Here is an 18,771-nt window from a genome sequence, read left to right as displayed (position 1 = left end):
CAGGAATGGACAAATTAACCTTACAATTACGTGAAAAACCAGAAAGCAACTCTGAAAGAAGATGGGCAAGATTCTATAAATGGTTACAAAATTATTTGGGAAGACTCAAACAATAAATTATAATCCTTGCAGACAGCATAAAAGAACTTGATTCTACAAATTTATGTAAACCAAAATTGATGTAAGAGTATAGACTCCATTTCTTTGTAATTTCCATTCTGTTCTTTATCTCCTTTCTCTCTCTCATTTCTATCTATGAAACTAATAAAATTGTTATAATAACTACATATTAAGCAGTAAGACTGTAAAATTTTAGTGTCATCCTGTCTCACACACATTCCATCTGGGCAAAAAGTCTTGAGAATGCAAGGCTTAATGCTGCTGGTGAAGTGCAAGATTTGCAGAAAGATATTCAGCAGTGTTCTGGACCAGAATAAGATAGGAAATGGCTGAGCACCTCTGGATACTGTTTGAATAGTAGCAGATAGCATTGTAATGTACAAAATGCCACAATGGTTAATGGTAAATGGGAGAGGACTGATATGAGCTGCGACAAGTAATGTGGTACATTCTTTGCAGTTTATTTGTTGTGGAGTATGAATCATATATTCTTTCAGCGTAGATATTCAAGACTCAGCTAGCGAAGAAAAGGCTAAGATAGAGAAATTTTAACTGCAAACAGATAAAATCGGCAAATACCCGTTCACATGAATTCTCCCACATCGTGGAACTGTTGCCTGCAGCTATTAGAAAGGCCACCATGCTTCTGTCATTTCACAAAATGTGCAAAACAGAATTGCTCATGAGAGGATCATTGTAGAGGGAGTAGAGCTGTGGTGTAATGGATCAGCTTGGGAGATGACCCCAATTAAAGATAATGTGGTTTTCCCCCTTCCAGTTCTTTAGTCCTAGTCCCACTGCATTATGTTGTTTCACTCAGAATCTTTGCTGTTAGATTCAAATGTTATCATTCAGATATTATATTTGGTAATCAGTTTACTGATAGATGCAATAGTTCTAGCATACTTGTAATACAACTTTAGTCCCAGTGAGAAAGGCAGATTAAGGACAAAGAAAAAAGAAAGAAAGAAAACTGGCTTGCCTAAACTCACTTAGTGAATTTATGGCAAGACTGAAACGGGATTTCCTGATTTATAGTTCAGTCGTCTAATCATAATACTGACTCTCTACTCTCTACTGATGAAGAAGGGCAAAAATCTGGTAGTCTTCATGTGCTTTGGCAAGAGTGCACAAGGTGACTGTTGCCGGCAATGCTCCCTCTAAGCTGTAGAGTCCTGTGAGCAAAAATTCTACTCTGTGAGCTACTGGCATTAAAATTGTGAGCAAATGATTTGGCTACTGCATAAATTAGTTTGCTCTGGAGCCATCCTTCCTGAGCTAAGACAAAAATGTGTGAGCCAGAGGCTAAAAAACTGTGAGCTAGCTCACACTAACTCAGCTTAGAGGGAACACTGGTTGCCGGTATGATTTCAGAAAGCAGCCATGTGATGTTATCTGTAGTTACCCTTTATCCTCTGATAACTCATCAACAGATCAGTAGTGCAGTACCACTGAACACAATAGAGGTCTTCAGCAGAATGGATACAGAAACAGCTGTACTATGCAACACTAACACATTTTAGACATGACTGCAGCAAACCCACCCATCACAAGTAGCTTTGTTCTAATATTCCATACTTTGTTTATATTTTTATATTTTAATAAAACAAAACATTATGGCATATTGAAACTGAAAACAGTTCATTTCTTAAACGAGTATGATTATAAGGCTGGGTTGCACTTACCCTAAGCTTTCTGCCAAACACAGTCACTTTTCCTTTAATCTGTTCCTTTCTCAGGCGCCACTCTATTGAGTTTAAGCCATTCTCCATTGGCAGGGAAATGTTACATCGTCCTATCGTTGGGGTCACAGTACCAGCAAGGACATGTGGTTCACTGTGGAAGCTAATACTCATTCCATTGGCATACATCACCCTCAAAGTACCATTATTACAAAGTTGATAGCTGTTCCTCACTTGATCTGAAGAGATAATGGGAAAAAGGTTACTTCGTTGCATTAGTCATACAGAAAACACATTGCCTAATTTGCTAGATTTCATGGTCTTTCTCCATTTTTCAAATGAACTTTGCCTGCAATTAGCATATAGAGAAACAAAGTGGATATTTGAGGTAATATTGATTTATATAAAGAACAACAGCATTAATACCTGGAATCTTCAGTTATTATTTTTTTTTTTTAGAATTCTTCCTCTTTTCTCTATCACAATGTATATTGACACTGTTTGTCCTCATCATTAATGTGGATACATGTCCAGTGTGAGTGGAACTTGGGGGGGGGATGATTTAAATTGAAGAAATACATCAAAAAACAGCCTTTTAAATTTGGGAATGTGGAAAGCAGTGCTTGAAGTCTTTTACTATAAACAAGCAAGTCAGCCCCTTTTCTTTGCATGGATTTCAAAATTTGCACTGTTATTAGATATACAGCAGTATTATAGATTAAATTTGGTCTTTAAGGGTGATGTTAAACACAAAATGAGCTGCCAGAAACAATCTTTTGTGTGAGTGTCATTGCCTTGAAGAAGCTGTTCTAGCCAAGTAGACATCTGGCCTTTTACTGACTGAGAAAAGTTACAAAAATAAAACTTCATATTTCTGAGACGGTTGTTTTCCTATCTGTCTGGGGCAACCAGATCCATCCTATAAAACAAGCAAAAAGGAGTTTCTCCAGTAAAGCAATACAGTGAGCAGCTGCCATCAAAGAATCACTATCCTTTTGTCAAAAGGAAAATATCTACATAATTAATCGTCTGGTAGCAGAGAAATAAAGCCATCGGAACCCAGGAAAACAGTCCATAAATGTTGACATTTATATGTCATGAGGCTATTGTCCTGTGACTATATTTGTTTTCAGTGACATTATCTCTTAATTAAAAAAACATCATCCACAAAATTCCTTTCACTGCAGCTCTGGTAACAATGTCAAGACATGCAATATGGAATTACTTTTGGAAGGTTCACATTTAACCCCTTTACCGATCTCTGCCTCACAGTGTAAGCTGTGACTTGGCTTACATAGGAAATGGTCCAAGACTCCCTAAGCCATTTAAAAGCTCCCAGACCAGCGGCAAACAATCAAAGGAAAAGGGGTGGGGTGGGGCACGCCAGGATTCTTAAAATGTTCCTGGAGGATAAATGCCATGGAAGAAATAAGTCAGCACTATAATTCTTTGAGTGTAATTTGTACAGTCAAACATATGGGTTTCCAGGAAATTTCTAGAGCTAGCTAAAGATTGGAACACCCATGTTGTTCCCCTCAAAAAGGACATTTTTTCCTGTTACAAGGGGCAGGGAGAGCTTCATAGTCTCCATGAGAAATGTCCCCACTGAGAATGACAGCCAACTGAAGAAGAAATCTGATTTTCTTCTTTATGGTCTGTAGGCAGGCACACATATGGTAGTGAAATCCTCCTGGATAAAGTATAAAATAAAAAGCCTCTTGTTAATTTGCTTGAACATCTCATGGATGGAGCTATCATTGTATAATTAATTTTAAAAATTCACATAATCATACAATCATTGTATAGTTTGATGATATGAAATATCAAGGGATAGCATTATTGTGAAAGAAACATTCGTTCTTCTTGGAGGTAGGCATAACAAAATGGAATCCAACTGGGTCCTATTAAAGTATAAGGGTGAAACTCTTCAGACATCCAGTTTCTAGAACATGTGTTCAATGTAAGTCTTAGATCTGCAAGACAAGTGGAAGCACTAAACTTTGATTCAGAGAAAAATCAGAAATGTCTTTACAGTGAAGAATTGGTGGGTTAAGCCACGATAACATGTATCAAGGAGGATGTTTAAAATAATAACTGAGGTTGTAACATGGCCATGGATTCAAACTGTTTTTACTACAGTTGAAAAGATCATTAGTTGTAGAAGAATCAAACTCCAAGATGATGGAGGAGCAGTTCCATTGTATCCTATATGAAAAAAAATGCTATAGATGAGAAAACATTGCACATATCTCATTTTGAAGACAAAAACTGCTGCCAGGTAGATGTGTAAGGACATCAAAGTCTTCAGTTGTGCAAAGGTTAAAATTTTGTTTTATTTTGTGAGTCTTTGAGGAGGAGGAGGCATACATCTTTTCTAAATAAACAATAAAATGGATACAATTATAAGGTGTCGTTAAAAGAAGGGAGCAGATCCACTGACAGTTGTAGATTTTAAGACATTAAGAGGAACTTGTCAAAGTTTCCTCAGACTTTTACAAGGGATGGATCTTCCTAGCCATTCATACAAGATTTTGCCCTAAATCTTCAGCAAAAGATATTAGGGTTTTGAAAAGTACAGGGAAATTTCCTTCTGTCAGGCATAGTAGCTTGAAAAACAATGAGGGTGCAGTTAGAGTTCCATACAATATGGGACCGACAGCCTAAATTCTACCAGAACATATTCTCTGTAGACCTCTTACATTGGCCCTGGTCACACGGAAGGTTTTGCCCCGCAAGAAGGACTGATCAGGGGCACATCAAACGGGCGCGATCACATGGAACATCTGGGAAGCGGAGTGCACCCGTCCCCAATTTGTCCTTTCCAGGCGAAACCGCACATTAAAAAAAAAACCTAGAAAAGAGTACTACCTACCTGAAGCTCCGCAGCAAGGGTGGCCGTGGGATCGCCAGCGCGCCCGTCTTCCACAGCATTTGAGGCTCCCGGCCAAACTGTGCATGTGCACACAGGCACAGTCAGCTGCCTCGCTCTCCATTCCGTGGCTCCTCCCCGGCATCTGATCGTGCCAGGGAGGAACTGCGTGGCGGCTTGAGGGATCTGTCTGATCCCGCCGCCGCATGTCTATTTTGCTGCGGCTCAGAAAAGCCGCGCTTTGGCTGTGCCCCCCCCCCCGTGTGACCGGGGCCATTGTTGCCTCATTTCAGTAGTTATCTTTCCTGCAGAGGAAAGATGGATAAGGACATAGAAGCATTTAATGGGGCATTTGGGGCAGCTATAGGAGGGGAAAAGTAAGGAAGTTATACTCTGAAGAAAGAAATCCCTTCTGTCTGTGGAAATTACCAGTGCATCCAAGCAATATCCTTGATGTGCCATATATAGATTCTCTTCTAATGGCTGTATCTAGGCATGTGCATTCTGTATTTACCGAGCTGAATAAATACCTGAAAATTACCTTATCAGTATTTTTCAGGTATTTCCTTAATGAAATCAAATTATCTAATCTGTAATCAGCTACTATAGAGAATCCAGATAAAAAACGGTATTATTTGGCTTTGATTTGGCTTGATTTGGCAATACCGAATTGCAGTTTAAACCACAGGGCAGGAGAAATGTCCCAGCCAGGTCTGTGTGCAGTGGGGAGAGAATTCTCTGGCACATGCAGATACTGATGCCAGCTTCCCCTGACCCACGGTTTAAACTATGAGGCAGCAGAAGCCTCCCAGCCAGGTCTGCATGCAGCAGGGAGAGACCCCTCTACTGCACGCAGATCCTGGAGCCAGCTACTCCTGGCCCAGAGTTTAAACCATGGGGCAGGAGAAGCCTCCCAGCAAGGCCTGCGTGCAGTGGGGAGAGACCTCCCTGCCACACGCAGATCCTGGGGCCAGCTTCTCCTGGTCCATGGTTTAAACTGTGGGGCAGGAGAACCCCCCTAGCCAGGTCTGTGTGCAGTGGGGAGAGACCTCCCTGCCACACCGAGATCCTTTGCAAGCCGCACTGTGAGTGAACTCCAAAGTAGCAAGTTCACCCTTTCAGGTTCGCTTGCAGCTTGGCTTGCAAAATGCATTTAAATGGGCTATCCCTTTAAATGCATTTTGGAAGCTGTGCCATGAATGAATCTTGATGGGTGAACTTGAGTCGTCACTTCGGAGTCCACTTGCTGTGTGACTTGCCTTTAAATGCACTTTGCAAGCTGCACCATGAGTGAATTCTGAAGCGGTGAGTTCACCCTTCTGGGTTCACTTGCAGTGCAGCTTCCAAAAAGCATTTAAAGTGACCATCCCTTTAAATGCGTTTTGCATGACACGCTGTGAGTGAACTCCAAAGCAGTGAGTTTACCCTTTTGGTTTCACTCACAGCCCAGAAAAAGGGTGAACTCACTGCTTTGGAGTTGATGCTTGCAAAATGCTGAGCTGAAAAATTCAGCTGTCCTGATTATATCCTGAATCCTAATAACATACCAATACTGAGATTTGGGAATATTGGGAAATACTGATATTTTTCAGGTTCAATATACCTGAACTCGAAAAATACTGATTTTTTGTGTGCACATCCCTAGTTGTATTCTGATGTAGAGTCAATGAATTTGGAATGAAATAGAACTCTTATTTAACACATCACAATCATCCCTTTGACTATTTTCAGGATACTAACAGAATGTTAATGCATAGCTAGCTCTGGCTGGTGAAAAAAGATAGAAGTTTTTCCAATGGTTTTGATATCCAGGATGACAATTCCACTGTTAGTCCAAAGTATCAGGCCAGCTGACATGATGTGTTCTGTGGAAACATAGCCCTCTGACTGCATGGTCCTAAATGGAAGATGGTAAAAGCAATAATAGAAAATAAAGGAAATGTTGCTTTCAATCGTTCTTTGAGAAAAAAGAGAGTAAGACATCAGAAGTATGTTATGTTCTGGAGATAATACGCTAGGCAGGTGAAGGAGTCTGGAGAACTCACTTTGCTGGAGCTGAAGGAACATAAGCCTTAGTTACACGTTTGGATTAGGAGGGAGTATGATTGAGAGAACATACTGGCACAATCTATATCAATGCTGAGGCTACAGTTTGTGTAAATCCAATGATTGTGCTGGAATGGACTATGTAGATAGTATTCTTGGAAACGTATGTTGTTTTTTCTTCAGTTCCTGAAGGGAAACCAAATCTCCCAATTGACTGTTAATTCTTAGACCATTATCTTCACCATCTTGATCCTAAGACTGCCTATTGGCCTGAAGCTACTTAGAAACTAGCTTTCATTTGGCAGCAGGGTCAGAGGTTAATTCAGGCGCCAAAGGAGTAAAGATGGAGCTCCAAAGGAGCAGATACGTTCAAAAGGCCATTATAGCAGAGCCCTTCAAAATTTGATTCCAGAGGTAAACACTATAACTGTGAAAAATTATTCCTATGAGTTTTTTTAGTACATTCTGAGGAGCACAGGTTTCAAATGTGTGTTTTTTTCCTAAGCGGTCATGGACATTACAGGTACTAACTTAGCTCCACACCTGCTGTACACTTCTTAAATAATACCTGTTGCCCCATGGGTGGGAAAAGAAGAAGCTGATCTTTCTCTCTCTCTCTCTCTCTCTCTCTCTCTCACACACACACACACACACAGAGTTCTTCTTAAGCACAAGAGACATGTCAGTCAGACCCCAACCTTCAGTTCTAGAAAGTTCTTAAGATATATTGCACTCAGACACATAATATGCACGTGCACAGATATCATGACAAGCACAGATATCATGACAAAGGAGAAAGGTCTTATAAAAGATATGGCTGCTACCTGGTTCCCTTGCACTTATCCATTCCAAGGAGAGAGTCATACTGAATTGCCATGACTGAACAGGGGTGGGTTAGTCCCATGGATATGGGTTGAATAAAAAGCACACACTGGCAAGAGAGATAGAACTATTCTTAAATTCTTGGTGTTTTCACAAGTCACACCAATAATATATTTTTGAAACATGATTGTCATGATACTTAATGTGAGACTGCTATTCTTTGTTATGAATAAGTTAAATATAAATAATAACCTTTTAGTCATTGAATTGATTGGAATGATGCAGAAAAGGATGTTTCTCCTGCTGAGAGGACAGTGATATGGTACCAAATAGATACATATGATAATGTGATATCTATATAGCACTCCAGGGCTTTGTGTATGTGTGCTGGGAAGGGGAAGGCATAATCTTTAAAGAAGTAAAAATGGAGAAGATTACCGGATAAAGATTTTTAAAATAAAAGTTGCAATTCTCAAGAGATTAATAGAAAGCCTAAACTGCACAAAAGCATGCGGGCCAGAACTTGCCCACATCTGCTTTATACCATTGTTTTTGCTTGCACACAGGTGTGTAAAGTCTTTTGAGAATAGTTTAGAGATGATTTTTTGGTGTATATTTGACAGATGATGTGGTGTTCCGAGAAGTGTGCTTCTGTACCTTGAACTACTGTATAAGATGCCTCCACGGAGGAGAGGTTGGTAATTACTGTGACATCATCATCCCGGTTGGAGTTTTCAATATCTATGGTAATAGACTTTTCCATTTCACGATGAAGGCTGGTTACTACACCCGTGGGGCGAGTTACATTGGTCAGGCGTCCTTCATGGTCATAACTATAAGATGCAAAAAAGTCACACATATATAATTTTTCCAAGATTCATCTGAGCCAACATATACATTCATCTAAAGATTGGAGAGTAACAAAAATAACTAGAAGAATAAGTACATAGGTCCCATTATGCAAAATAATTTTTGGTATCAAAAGCAGGAAGAATACACCAGATTTCTGTACGGAAAAGCTGCTAGATTCAGAAACCAAAGCACATAGAGCCAAGGAACTCAAAAGAAGATAATACTCTGAACAATCTAGGTTCTGCATATCTGTGGAAAGACCTTCTTATGCATGAATCTCCCTGGATATTCTTGTTACCCTTTCATATGTATTTACAGAGAGCAATCAATAGGATTTACATATTTTTGATATTCTCACTGTTCTTTCTTCTTCTTCTTGTAACACAATTCAGAGAATTAAAACTATTGCAAAGAATCAATTTTCAAATATCTACAAATATCCCCATGATATGCCTCTGGTAGAGGTTCCATTTTATATTTTTGTGAGGAGAAGAATTTCAGTTTGAAGGATAAGATTGTGCAAGGTTTGACTGCTACCCTTGGGTATATTGAAGGTTAAATTTCAAATGTTGCTATTTAAATAGTTTAATATACATATAAGGAGATTTGGTTTTGTTAAGACATTAAGGTGCCACTGAACTCCTGTATTATTGTGTTGCTACAAACATCTGGAATCTACACCTAGAGAACAGGTCCTTTTAATAATTTTAAACAACAATTATATTTGTTTTTAATTACAATTCTCTCTCTCTGTGTTTGTGTGATCTATTTGTGGTGATATGCTGGCACAGCAGTTGGAGATGGTCCCATCTTAAGCCTCTGTCTCTTGGCACAGCAACCAATACAGGCTCGAGCTACAGATGTTTCCAGAAAAAAAATAAAGGGTCTACATACAAAGCTGTGCTCAATTTAGTACAGTTAGGATCAATACAAATTTCCACATTTGGTTAGGATATGAAAGTTCAAGGCTCATGAATGAACAATTTATCAGAGGGGAAACAGACCCCCATAAAAATAATATCTGGAAAGTGCTGGAGGCATCATTCTATTCCAGAAACAGTAGAAAACTCTCATTATTGTTCAGGCAATATAGATCTCAAGTTACAACTGAATTTACCAAAGCAATTAAAAATTATGTATATGGTCATAATTATTTCATTTGGCAAAAGCAAGAAGTCATTTGGTACAAATGGCTTTGATGTTTTTTCTCAGTATCAGCAACTGATTTTATTTTCTGGAAAAGAATGTTCACATGATCGCTTTCTCCAGAGACAAGATACTAATGAGGCTCTAATTGCTGAAACTGGCAAATTGTCCCAGTGTGCAAGTCCATCTACCCGCAGCTCTATAGAGTTGTTGAGGAGGGTAGGTAAGCAGCAGACTGAAAAGCATATGGGAACAGCAACTGCTGCCCTGCAAGCATAGCTGATTTCAGCTGGGGAAAGAGCCTGGACTGGATTGTGCGGGATTGCTCAATAATGTGACTTAATTATTCCATGGACTTAGGCAGTAGACAGCTGTAAATGCATTTATTAAGCTATAACTATGATGGAGCAGGTCATTTCCTGGGAACTGATGAGTGGCTGGGTGGAGTGAGGATCTTACGCCCATTACAGAGCCGTTAATCTGCAGGAAATGCCTTGATCAAGGCAAAGAGGAAAATGGAAGGGAAAAACTAAGGAGAATGGGAATCACTTTATAGTTCTGGCAGCCCAGTCAGTGCATGATGTTTCTGTCTGAAAGATGTAAGGTATTACTGTAAATTGCTCCTATAGTTCAAATTATTGCAAAACATGCACAGCCAGGCTATAAATATGATTCATTAATTCTATTATTGTTTTTTTGTTTCACATTTCTCAAATTGCGCTGGATGTTCGTTACATTTGTACATGTTTGCTGTGTTTTATTCAGAGTTTCATATCTGTCGATACTACAATTTACGATGATCTACAACCTAACAGTTTCAGCTAGCAGTCTTGCACCTGGGATTCAAAACACTCAGATGAAGTTATTTTGATGTCAAGTAATGGACTAATTACGGCTTTCAGTCTTAATGTGAAGATGAATAAGGTCTCATACCCACAATCTATTTCCTGGCCCACTTAAATTAATCCTTATTTAGTGTATTCAAAATACAAAGCTTACTCCACATTGACTCTACTGGGACCAATTCAAAATATGTCCTTACAGTTCTGTTTCATGGACCCTGAATATTCCCAAAGCATTTCAGCATCATATCTTTCATTTTATAATCAGAAACATCTGAAAAACTGTCTATTTGTACATTTGCCCGCATAAACCTGAAAAAGACCAAAATACTGGACCCTGTGGCTCAGGTATGGTCTTTGAATGCAATTTACTGTACACAGAACTTGACAATGGGCTAGATTAAGAATGCTGCCAGCATATTGTTGCAAATCATGACCGTAGGAGTGCTGTCCATCTCCTGTTTTGGAAAATCATCATGCAGCCTTGTTAAGATTAATAAAGGCAGACACAGCACTTTATGGGTGGCATGGCCATACTATAAAATGATCAGCAGATGGCAGTGTTCTTCTTGGTAAGAGAAAAACTTTCCCATTTAAACAAACAAACCCACAGACATGGGTACCTGTAAAAATTATAGCTGTATTTCTGAACTGGGTTATTTGCACCCTTGAACTAGTTTCGCTTTTTTTGCTGGTCTGCGTATTCAAGGTGTTAATCAGCCATTAATATCTACACATAAATAGACCAACAATGAGGAAATGACCCTCTGAGTCTACTAAATGCTGTTCTTTTGAGGGGTGTTCTTAGCACTTTCCTTTAAGGGGGTGTTCTCAGCTCATACTGAGTGGAGGCAGTAACTAATGCTCCACGTGAGACTGCTTATGAAAGTAACTTCCCTGCTGAAGAAGAACTCTGCCACAACAGTCTGCCTGAAGTCAAAACAGATGTTGTGGTAAACACTGGTGTGAGCATACTCTCATGAACAGCAGAATGGGTTGCTTACTCGTGGAGCAAATCCAAAGCCTTATCAAATGAAGCCCATTCCTGTTAGTTAATAGGTTTAGTTGTTCATCAGAAGCTGCCTAGAAAAGACACCTTTCCTGATGGTGGTTCTCTTTAGGATAAAGGATTTCAACTTGCTGCTTCACATAGCAGCTTAGTGGGATGCTTACTCACAAACAGTCCTTCATTTGCTCTTTGCAGATGGAAATTGCACACTTGAGAAAACGTACAGAACCTTTGGCATGTAAACATTTGTTCTCTAACCACTTCCAGAAAGGCCTGTTCACATTAAAAAAATTTTTTTTTCATAGTCGGTATTTGCGTAATGTCACTTATTTGAGGAAATTCAACAACCCTGGCCAGGTATGTACATGTAGACTATTAAAAGGAAGACAATGGTTAAAGAGATTCTGGTTTTCTTTAACAGTTTTACAAAATGTCTATCATGTTATCTTTCACCTGTTGCAGTTAAAAAGGAAATTTTGTCTTTCTAATCTACTGGCTCTTAAGAAAGTATAATTTTGGGCTCTCTAGAAATTTTATGTCATGTTGAGCTTTTACAGATCCCTTGGGATCTCATTTCCTCACCAATCTCAGGAACGAGCAGTGAGTAAAGTTAATCAATGCTTTATCTGCCCAAATGGAGCATGGTCCCAATATCCTGACATTTGAACAGCAAGACTTGCCATTTGAATTCCGAAAAAAACACCCTGCGATATTGAAATCCCTGGAGAGAAGAAACTTAGTGAGGTGTAGCCATAATCTATTAGGTTATGAGCTGGGCAGAGTTAGTACAGAAAGTAAATATTAATAGGTCAGCCACACATGTTTAACAATGTTAGGAGCCATCCTGCTGTTGCCATCCTAAATTGTTTCAGGCTTCTGAAAACAACCGTACAACAGCTTCTATAACAGGCATTCATAACAGTAGCAAAGTATACAAAACCACTAACAGGCCATTCTTCTGTGATGTGTCTGGTGAAGACTCTGCCATACTTGGGCCTTCCCTCCTTCCCCCTCCCTTGTGCAGCTGGAATCAATCAATCATACATTTCTATTCCACTTTCAAGCAGTAGAATACTCCAGGCAGCTAACAACACAAGGACAGGTGATAGCCAGTATGATACAATGGTTAGAGTGTTGGATTAGGGTCTGGGGGATCTAGGTTAAAATCCCCACTCAGTCAAGGAAGCTTGCTGGGTGACCTTGGAACACTCACACACTCTCAGCCTAACTTACCTCACAGGATTGTTATGAGGATAAAATGAAGGAGAGCAGAATGATGTAAGCCACCTCGGGCCCCCATTGGGGAGAATGGCAGTGTATAAATACATACATACATACAATTAATGAACTTTAACTTTAGTACAAAACATAGTTTGGTATTACATCTGAATGAGGAAACCATGGTTTGCACTATACCGCCAAACCAGGACTGCAACTCAGGATCAACCCTGGTTTGCAGGAAAAGCTCTGCCACTGGATTGGTTCCAGAAAACTGTCAGTAATTCCCCCCTTCCATGGCAGTCCCCATAAAAAAAGACACTGCTGATGGTAAGAGGCCCATCAGCAATGGAGTGGCATGCAGCATGAGAGGGTACAGCAGTAAGGGAGGGAAGGAGGAATAAGTGAAAACTGCCAAGAATGAACACAACATGAACTTATGCAAGAGGAAGCAGTTTTCACATCATTTCTTTCTACGGCAGCACCCTGAGTCACCAGTCGGATCATTCTAGAAGGTCGTCTAATAATCAGGAACACCTTTTCAGAATGGGAGCAGCAAAGGGTCTGTTACTAGAAGGGGGAATTTTACATTCTATAAGTAGGGTTGCCAGGTCCCTCCAAGCAGCTGGCAGGGCAAGGGGTCCACTTACTGGGATAGGGCTGCCAAATGCCCCCAGGGGGCGGATTTCCCCCCGCTTTCCGCTCCCGCAAAATCGGGGGCCTGGGGGAAACCCCACCCCCGCGTGTGCGTCACCCGGAAGTGACAAAGAGTTTTCCCCTCAAATGGCGTGGCCCTGCCCCCAGCGTGCAACGTCACTTCCAGGTGACGCGCACGCGGTGCGCGCGCGCACACGTTCCAAATGCCGGCCGGGAGCCCCCCGCTCCCGGCCAAACCATATTTGGCAACCCTATACTGGGAGCAGGGAGGAATGCCCAGCATTTCCAAGACCTGTCTATATGACTCGGAAGTGACGTAGGCACATCTGGGACATCAGGGGTGACACACTGGTTTTTGGGCAAAACTCTATTGTAAAATTAGCTTCTACCATAGAGTTTTTGCCCCCAAACCAGAGTGTCACCCAATGTGCCTACGTCACTTCCGAGTGACAGATGTGATGAAGATCTCTGTATGTAAAAGGCCAATTACAAGTGTGTGCAGCCATGGTTCAGATTAGGGCTATGCCAGAAGAGGAGAGAGAGTTTAACTGTTCAATCTCCTCTGCTCTGTTTTGCTAATCAAAACCCATTCCTCTACCCAACACTGTTATTAGTATTTTAAAGGAAGAAAGACAGGTCCTTTTAAAAGTCCATCTTTTGTCTTCTTTAAAGTGCTATCAACAGCATTGGGGGGCAGTTTTGATTAGTGAAACTGCTTGGGAGTTGAAAGGTTGAACCACCCTCTCCTTTCCTTATAAGACTCCAATCTGAATTTCAAAGACAAAGAGAGATCCGTGACCTTTGCTTTATCTATTTTGGATCTGACTCTAAGCACAGAAAACACAAATAGAAAGACAGAAAGAAATGCACAAGCACAAGGTCTATTCATGTACTGCCAAATGGGGGCGTGGTGTTAAGTGTGAACCATGCCTGGGTGGCATCTTCTTGTGTGCCTTAATTCTGAACTCTGAAATTTCTTCTACCCACCCTTGCCCTATTCCCTGCTTACTCCTTTAACTGTGCCACATATATTGAGTCTTCCTGAAAATATACAACATAAAAAGTCTCAAAGAATAAATTATGCCAAATTAAAAAAAAAAAAAAGAGCAAAATGTATTCTGATCACAGAATATCTTGGAACTGGAAGGGGCACACATCATGCCTAGACCTGCCTTTCTTCTTGAACCATGTCCTCGTCATGATGAAACCCTACTTGTTCATCACCTGGGCAGATAACGGATGTGCAACATTATTCTGAAAATGGTCTTACTCATAAAATGTCGTCCATCCGGTCTCATCACTTTTTGTTGCCAAGAGACCACTGTTCCCATGGTAAGTCATTAATCCAAGTTCCAAGGTCTGCATTGACACTACCTTAAGACCACCATTTGTGCCAACAGTCAGAGTCACAATTTGATTGTCAGGCATTAGAAAATGACGTGGTGCTCCATTTGTATCCCGTCGAATTTTTAGAGAGTTGCCATTGTTATCAATCACATCAGTCACATCATTATCGGCACTATAGGTGAAATTATATAGATATTCTCCTGTGACAAGGCTTAGGGTATACTGGTGGATGCCATCAGTGTTGAAGATATAAAGTTCCTGCTCTCCTGGAGATGCAATTTCATACTGGTTGAAAGAGTTAAGGACTGGCCTGTTTTTGCTGACAGCCCTGATACGTATGTTCCCGAGATCTGCAATGTAAATAGTGCCATCTGGTGCCACAGCTAAAGAGGATGGGGTATTTAAGATGGCGTCGGTGGCATATGCATCATCACCAGCATAGCAATTACAGTTGACGTCATTTTTGCAGTCGCAGTCCGAAGCTGCCCCAGCCAGGAGGCAAATCTCACCATCAGTGGTGACCTGGCGAAGCCGGTTAATTTTTTTCTCATCTGTCTCACTGATGTAAAGAATTCCAGAGTGTGAGATGGCAACGGCACTGGCTGACTCCAGTGCAGAATGAATGGCCAGTTTGCTGAGGGAGTAGTCTATACCGGGAACCTGACAGTGCATTGGCCGGCCGGCGATGATGCTAACCTGATGGTTCTCGGTGATCCGCAAAATGACATTGTTCTCCAGTACATAGAGAGAGTTATCCATTGGATTGACAGCAAGATCGGTTGGCCATTCCAGACGCACCTGTGAAAGACACAACACATTATGACAACTATTAACCTAGACAAACACACCTCTTCGAATGCGTATCAGTGATAATGGGAAAGAGAGCATATCTGTGTGTGATTTGAGCAGATTTGTTTTCATCAGAACTACACTGGAAACTTAATGTATTCATTAAATAGGACTACATGCTGCAAAGAATTATATAAAATCAAAATCAATTAAATACAACATTATCACAGCTCTCTTTCTCTTTCACTGCTATAGGTCACCCACTGCAAAGGCGATAGGTTTGTGATTATCAGTAATTATATTAACTATTTTCTCACATAGCATATTGCCATCACCCTTGATATTCTTACAATTCATTTCCCCCCAGCAGAATGTAACGTATAGTATTTCCTGGGGAGCACAACTAGGCAGTTATCCAAAATAAATAGCCATCTGTTTCAGTATGGTACATAAGCAAAGAGGAAGTAACACTCTACCTGGGTGACATCCATGCTGGAATCACAGCTTAGCGGCCGAACAGCAGTTAGGTCATTGGAGCCCAGCAGAGTTGATATGATTCCATTCTGATCAACTTTCCGGATCATTGTGGCATCAACAAAATACATAAGGCCATACTTATCTACAGCAATTCCTACCAGGGTGCAAAGAAAGCAAGAATGAGTTGCCTGGCTTCATGCCTTGTGAACAATTTTATCATAGACACTGATTGTTGCAATCACTACTCACACATTTACTCCTGATTTTGTAGGTGTATATCCTCTATTACAGCCAACCCTATAGAATCGCTCCACTAGAATAAGCAAAATATTTGGTTTTGAATTTTCGATTATTTAGTTTCCAAGCTGACATTGACATCCCTGGTTCGCTTGATCCTAATTCCTTTATTATATAGAAGTCTACTTCTTTAAAAATGTATAGGAAGGTTTTCCCATTCTTGTTTGGATAACATATGCTTTTGGAAAATCAGAGTTTACCACACATTGCTCTTGAGCAACTCTTAATTACCTTTATAGGGCTCACACAAGAACAGGTCCCTACAGATGGCAACTTTTCATATATGCTATGTATTTGTTTCCTTCACATAAGCAACCTAAAGATGTTTCACTACCAAGAGCATTATTTGCTCAGGCAGACACTTGGGTAGGCACTAGGCAGACCTCTTCCAACACAGTATAGTGGCAGGAAGCAGTAGCAAAGACATTTTTCCTGAAGAGCAATGGTGGCTGACCTTTTTGCCAAGCATGCCACAAGCCTAAATCCAAAGCCTCAGGCAGAGTAACTCTAATGCATGCTGCAAATCACATCCAACCCCTGTCATGTACATGACTGTGGTTTGATTTTAGCCTACTGAATAAATGAGACAAGGAGCCCTCTGGACTCTTATGGTGAATTTAATTTTTTTTTAAAGTTATGGTTAGTTTATGAAACTAGGATTCAAGTTGCATTGAAAAGTGCTTGTTCCATCATCTTCACTCTTTAGCTGCGGAATAAGCTGGGATCAAGCCAGGGTGTTTTGTGTTCAAATGTTATGCAAAACTAAAGTTAGGATTAATGGTAGTTAAGAGCAACTTCAAATCATAGTTTCATAGCCTAATTTGACGGATCTGATGTAACTATAGTGGAGTGGCCTATGTTCAGATAATCACACCAACCACTGTTCATTAAACTATGGTTTTATGTGATGTCTGAATGTGGCAAACAATGGCTTATTCTAACCATAATGTAAACCAAATCATGATGGGATATTTCTAAACTGAGTGTATGTTTTATCAATCCTGTGAGTGCCCTACCTCCTGTCTGGTGTATTACAAGCCCCTTCTATCTGTGCCGTTAATAGCACATTTTCCAATAAGTTGGCCACGTGTGCCTTGAGACAGGAGCCACCTCTGCTTCTCCTATGTTTCTCAATTCAGTTCAGTTCAGTTAGCCTTTATTGGCATAAAAATACCTTAAAAGAGAATTACTATAAAAGAAAAATATACATATAAAACCATATAATACCATATGTTTCTCATGGATTTTCAGATAGGCATGAATGCTGCCTTTAGGGATTGTGCTGCAATTGTATATGCATGTGATGAATACAGCACAAAAGTCATTATGTTACCAAAGAAAGTGGGGTGATGTGCATATAAGTTAATCATGACCATGTAATGTGTGAGCAGAGCCCCTGGTAAACACAATGGGCATGTAAGTATCCAAGGGAAAATGACTACCTTTACTGTCTACTGTTCCTGAGCAGAAGCATGTGCATCAAGGCAGTTTTGATAAGGGAGAGTAGACCTGATAGGCAGCAAGGGTTGTTCTAGGCAACAATCTGTTGCTAGATGCAGTACAAAACAGTGGTTGTGCATTTGGTGCTTTTAACAGAAATTTATTTCAAACATTAAAAATTTTCTTTTAAGCAGAGGATCAAATCCACAAATTAATATTTACTGCTTTTTAAATAAAACATCGGCTGATTTCGCACAAGAGCTGCCTCGCTGTTGCGCCGCTGTTTGCCCCGATTCTATCGGTCAATTTTACACCCAAAGCCAACGTGGCTGATTTTGACCCACGGCATTGCCCAATTTCCCCCGCAGTTTTGTGATCCTGTTTTTTGAGGATCAACGAAACTGCGGAGGAAATTGGGCGAAGCCGTGGGTCAAAATCAGCCACGCGGCTTCAGGTGTGAAATTGACCAATAGAACCGGGGCAAACGGCAGTGCAACAGCAAAGCAGCTCTAGTGCGAAATCACCCATCCAAATCTCTGTCCTTGGTCAGATTTCGTTGCACTGTGCCAATCAACTTTACCAAGTCAGAATAATTATTAATTTGCCAGACAGTCAAGCAGGAATTTGTACATTGCCAATATGCATAAATTTCTTTTATTTGATGATTGTTGTGCATGTTTCTTTCTACTCTGCTTTCATTAGTTCCAAAAGTTGTGGCTAGCCAAAGTGCAGATGCTTAGGCTGCATTTTTAAAAATACTGTGCAGAATTGGAAAGCAAGCACAGTAAAAATAAAAGTGAATAGTCCCATATCTTCGTTTTCTTTTTTTGCAAGAAGAAAAATAATGTTTGGCTTTTGTTCCTCTATATAAACAGGAGACAGAGGAGACAGTACACCCTACCCCTCCTCTAACAAAATCCAAAACATAATATACACTTTTGCACTCCCAAAGGAACATTTCATACAATCCTGCTTGCTTGCACATTTCCCCTTCACAGCAGAAAGCACTTAGTTAATTCACATTTGGTTCTTCTTTTGCAAGGGAAAGAAAATGCAGGGGCAGGAGTTTACTCCCAATAAAAGAAAGCAAACTAAAGAAAAAGCAACCTCAAGATAAAATCTTAGAGGGGAAAAGACTTGTTAACCCCCTGTGATTAA

The 18,771-nt window shown here is 40.3% G+C and overlaps 1 protein-coding gene across 1 annotated transcript in view; it reads right to left on the bottom strand.

The window, feature by feature from the left end:
- Nucleotides 1-18,771, bottom strand: part of TENM2 (teneurin transmembrane protein 2) — a 618,318-nt gene that overhangs the window by 33,733 nt on the left and 565,814 nt on the right. Inside the window, exons 22-25 of the mRNA XM_015407305.1 lie at nucleotides 15,876-16,030; nucleotides 14,534-15,408; nucleotides 8,197-8,372; nucleotides 1,806-2,041 (exon numbers count right to left, since the gene is read on the bottom strand). Coding sequence (XP_015262791.1) covers nucleotides 1,806-2,041; nucleotides 8,197-8,372; nucleotides 14,534-15,408; nucleotides 15,876-16,030 — 1,442 coding nt within the window. The remainder of the gene's footprint in view (nucleotides 1-1,805; nucleotides 2,042-8,196; nucleotides 8,373-14,533; nucleotides 15,409-15,875; nucleotides 16,031-18,771) is intronic.

This window comes from Gekko japonicus, unplaced genomic scaffold, assembly GCF_001447785.1.
Source record: "Gekko japonicus isolate JY-2015 unplaced genomic scaffold, Gekko_japonicus_V1.1 scaffold189, whole genome shotgun sequence".
NCBI classification, from domain to species: Eukaryota; Metazoa; Chordata; class Lepidosauria; order Squamata; family Gekkonidae; genus Gekko; species Gekko japonicus.
The sequence above is the reverse complement of the archived record's forward strand: the minus strand, read 5'-3'. Positions and strand labels throughout refer to the sequence as shown.